The sequence below is a fragment of the Mycetomoellerius zeteki genome, unplaced genomic scaffold (genome assembly GCF_001594055.1).
Source record: "Mycetomoellerius zeteki isolate Tzet28-1 unplaced genomic scaffold, Tzet1.0 scaffold47, whole genome shotgun sequence".
Taxonomy (NCBI): Eukaryota; Metazoa; Arthropoda; class Insecta; order Hymenoptera; family Formicidae; genus Mycetomoellerius; species Mycetomoellerius zeteki.
The window spans coordinates 311,884-312,134 of NW_017257468.1; the positions used below are offsets into that span (position 1 = coordinate 311,884).

Below are 251 nucleotides of genomic sequence, written 5' to 3' on the forward strand. Positions count from 1 at the left end.
CCTTCCTTCTGAACCTTTCCCATCGTACGTAATCGTACGGAAATGGCTTGCTGCGTAACGCCAAGCTGTTCTGCAAGCTCCTTTTCAGTTTGCTCAGAGTTTATATCCAGCAGTGCTTGCAATTCGTCCGTTTCAATCTTTTCAGGACGTCCAGAACGCGATTCATCTTTAAGACTGAAATCTCCTTGGCGAAACTTTTGATACCATCTTTTACATGTAGCATGACTTACAGCGTTCTCTCCATATGCAGC

The 251-nt window shown here is 44.6% G+C and overlaps 1 protein-coding gene across 1 annotated transcript in view; it reads right to left on the bottom strand.

Moving 5' to 3' along the window:
- The window catches only part of LOC108727042 (aminopeptidase N), an 11,458-nt gene that overhangs the window by 1,971 nt on the left and 9,236 nt on the right, over nt 1-251 (bottom strand). Inside the window, exon 14 of the mRNA XM_018454941.1 lies at nt 29-194. Coding sequence (XP_018310443.1) covers nt 29-194 — 166 coding nt within the window. The remainder of the gene's footprint in view (nt 1-28; nt 195-251) is intronic.